This window comes from Otolemur garnettii, unplaced genomic scaffold (assembly GCF_000181295.1).
Source record: "Otolemur garnettii isolate 467f Iridium unplaced genomic scaffold, OtoGar3 scaffold00039, whole genome shotgun sequence".
NCBI classification, from domain to species: Eukaryota; Metazoa; Chordata; class Mammalia; order Primates; family Galagidae; genus Otolemur; species Otolemur garnettii.
The window spans coordinates 7188875-7192591 of NW_003852434.1; the positions used below are offsets into that span (position 1 = coordinate 7188875).

The window sequence follows — 3717 nt, forward strand, 5'->3', positions numbered from 1 at the left end:
AAACGTGAAGGCCGGGCCAGACTGCGCAGGCATGAGTAGTCCGGAGGGGAGTGTGGGTGTGAAGACCCAGGAGCACTGGAGAAGGGGCAGCAGGGGCTCAGGCCAGGGGGCAGGAGAGAGTGAAAATGACAAATGATGTCACTTGGAGAAAGTAATGAAAAAACAGACCACACAGAACCTTTGCATTCCAACCAGAAGAGGCTTAGTTTTAGAAATATGATATTTTTATGCAATTTAAATAACTCTAGAAAGAGGCAATTCTAAAGACAACAAACTGCCACGATCTGGCCTTCAATTATGTCCCATGGATTCCTGAGAAGGCAAGTTGCTGCAACTTCTGTCATCTGCGAATCAGGGCACATCTTTTAAACTATGCGCAGAGGATATTCTAAGTCCCTAGGTACTTCAACTCTAAGACACTCTGGAACGTGAGACAGAAATGTTCCCACCTGTTTCCTCAAAAGACTGACATCCTGTTGGCACTCCTCCTCTTCCCAGTGTGTCTGCAGATACTCTTTAACATTTTCTTTGATGTACGGAAATAAAGTGTCCTAAAGAGAAGGGGGGGGGGAGTTAGCTTTTGTTAATTGCACAAGGTTCAGTTCTTCCTCAATCTTACCTTACCCAACTATGACAAAGAAATCAGTGGAACTCTGAAAATTGCTGCTGTGGATACACGAGCGAGACAAAGACCAGAAACCACCCAACTAGACCAGGAGGTGGCAAACTACAATCCGCAGGCCAAAGGTGGTCCACCACCTATTTTTGCAAATGAAGTTGATTTGTTTGTTTTGTGACAGAGTCTCGCTTTGTCACCCTCAGTAGAGTGCTATGGCATCATGGCTCACGGCAAGCTCAAATCTTGGGCTCAAGTGATCCTCTTGCTTCAGCCTACCAAGTGTCTGAGACTATAAGTGCTTATCACCACACTCGGCTAGTTTTTCTATTTTCAGTAGACCTTCCTCAGGTTGGTCTTGAACTCTTGAGCTCAGGCGATCCACCTGCCTCCCATAGTGCTAGGGTTACACGTGTGAGCCACCATGCCCAGCCCAAAACTTCTTTTTTTTAAGCTGGTGCTTACTACCCAATTCTGCCCACTGAAAATTTCCAGCCTTCTACAATAATCCCAGAAATAACCGTGACAATAAATGTTATAATCCATTCATGGACAATTTCAGAATACTATGGTATGACAAAAATGCCACAATAATCCAGGATTCTACAAATATATATATATATATGAATATTTCTGTCCAGCAGGCTTGTAAGGAGTCCTTATGGCTTAGCAGTACATATAACAAAAGGCTACACAACTAAAGCAGAGTATTTGCCTTTTAGGAGCACAATCAATTCCTCTAAGTGCTGGAGGGGATACTTAGCAAGCAGCAGTTATATTACGCTTACACAGCTCAATGAGAGAGCTCCATTAAAGGGCCCAAAATTTCTAAATATCTAATTAAAGAAGTTGCCTTGTAAATGTTTAGAAATCCAGATATCGATTCGCTTTACAGTCAAGTGGCTGCTTTAATACAAAAGTCACAGACTCAATAAAAATAAAACTGTTATTATAATACTTACTCAAATCCCCATTGAAGAAAACGAGTAATAAAAGTTGTCTCCTAAGAATTAGAGTACAATTATTGCAAGAAACTATTTTTAAAAACCTTCCAAAGGAACCACACAGTACAACTGATGCATAGTTATTTGAGAACCGAAAATTTTTCAGCAAGAAAATTAAGCAACACAAAGGTAGTATTGGTGATTCACTATTTCTCTGCTAATCTCAGAAAATTAAAAAAAAGAAATTTAAGCAGCTCTAAAAATAAATCATATCCTCTCAACAAACAATAAAATAGGTTACAAGCAGTATGTAGGGCATAATCCTACGGGGGGGGGGGATCTCGAATACACAGAACAAAATCTGGGAGAACGGAGATTAAACGTTTACAAAGATTCTCTCCAGGTCACAACAATAAAAGAAACTTTTTTTTTTTTTTGGCACATATCCATTTTCTACAATGAAAATGTATAATCGTAATAGAGTGAAAAGTTAGGAAAATTTTAGCAAAAATAAAAATCATGTATTTGGTTATTGTGTTTTAAGTAAAGCTACCCATTACAAAAACAAACAAATTAGAGGCTGTTTATTCTAAGAGTAAAATTAGGGGAAACTAATGCAATGAACAAGAATAATCAGTTATCTGTAGCAGTATGACTGAAGACTTTAGTGAAACTCAAATTCTAATCAGAATGACCAGACTCCAGCCTCAAGAGCACAGAGCAGCAGCAACACAGGGAGTCGGCTATGCTATAAACCCAAGTTGGACCACTACTTGTGCTGAGCTAAGTTTCTCCACTGGGTCAAAGTCACTTTCTCTGATGATCTTCCCACCTAACATCTATCTCTGATTAAGGTGAGCCTCCCCTGTGGTTTTGGCCAGAGAAGTTTAATGTGGCAATAACATTAGGGGAACTTATTATTATTTTTTTTTTTAACAGAATCTCACTCTCTTGCCCTGGGTAGAGTGTTGTGGCATCATAGCTCACAGCAACCTCAAACTCCTGGGCTCCGAGCAATCCTCTTGCCTCATCCTTCCCAGGAGCTGGACAACAGGCGTGTGCCACAATGCCCGGCTTATAGGAACTTATTAATAAACCAGATTTCTTACAGATAGTGATCTTTCATGAACTGGTTAATGTTAAAACAGTGTTCCAGGATCAACCCATCCTTTTGTTTCCTGTAGCGTTGGCCCTGGACCACACTGGGCCTCCCTCCTTGGGGGAGGGAACAGGCTAGCTGAGCAGTCCCTTTGGTGACATTGCCTCTGTCTCTACCTAGTCACTCTGTACCTAGTCACACCTGTGAAGTGGGCAGTTCACTGGAAATTATTAAGGGGCACCTCATTTTTAAGTGAAGGTGGAAGCTTCCTTTGTAGGAATAAATAAAATTTTCTTCTTTAGGACCTGCTCATTCCAAATCATGAATTAGAAGTTATCAAAAAGTGGGGAAGGTCATCTGTCTTATCATTTGCAGTCTAATTAATTATCAACAGAAAGGGAAAGAGAATGACTGCTAGCAGTTAAACCCAGTATTTTAAATAATCTCTCTAAAACACTATTCCTAATCTCTCTCGATAAAAAAAGTACACAATATTAAAATGTTAGCTGGGAAAACATTCATTTTATTCAAAGAAAGTAGTTGTATTTACTAAAATATAAGAGCTACATAACTGAACTAAACACAAAATGTTTTCAATAAGAGGCTATTTCCATAAAGCATGGTAAGAACAGTCATATACAACTATATACACAAAACTTTTAGGAGTTCCTGAGAGTTTTAAAGAAAGCTGCCCCCTATAAAAACAACAAAAACAGTTTTTTCATATTTATGAATTGTAGTTTTTACCTTGCCTCCTCTCAGAAATAATAACTAAAGCTAGTCCCTGAGCCTCAGTTTACTTACTTGTTGATAGGCACTTGCAGAGAGGTTACAAGGATTAAGTAATTTACATCACAGTAAATATCTTCTGGCTCTTTCAGCTCAGATCTGCAGACTCCTGAAATGGGACCCCCTGAACCTAAGAAACAAAAGAGCCTATAGGTCTTATCGGTGAGGAGTAGAGCAAACCTATTGCTGGGCACAGCCCCTGGACTAATGAAGGCTGGCACAAAAGCTCAAAGGCTGGCTATTTCTATTGTTAAACGTTTTTTTTTTTT

General features: G+C 39.6%; 1 protein-coding gene across 1 annotated transcript in view; it reads right to left on the reverse strand.

Annotated features, from left to right (window-relative positions):
• ENOPH1 (enolase-phosphatase 1) overlaps window positions 1-3717 on the reverse strand; it is a 37020-nt gene that overhangs the window by 17854 nt on the left and 15449 nt on the right. The window contains exon 2 of the mRNA XM_023513346.1: window positions 450-551. Coding sequence (XP_023369114.1) covers window positions 450-551 — 102 coding nt within the window. The remainder of the gene's footprint in view (window positions 1-449; window positions 552-3717) is intronic.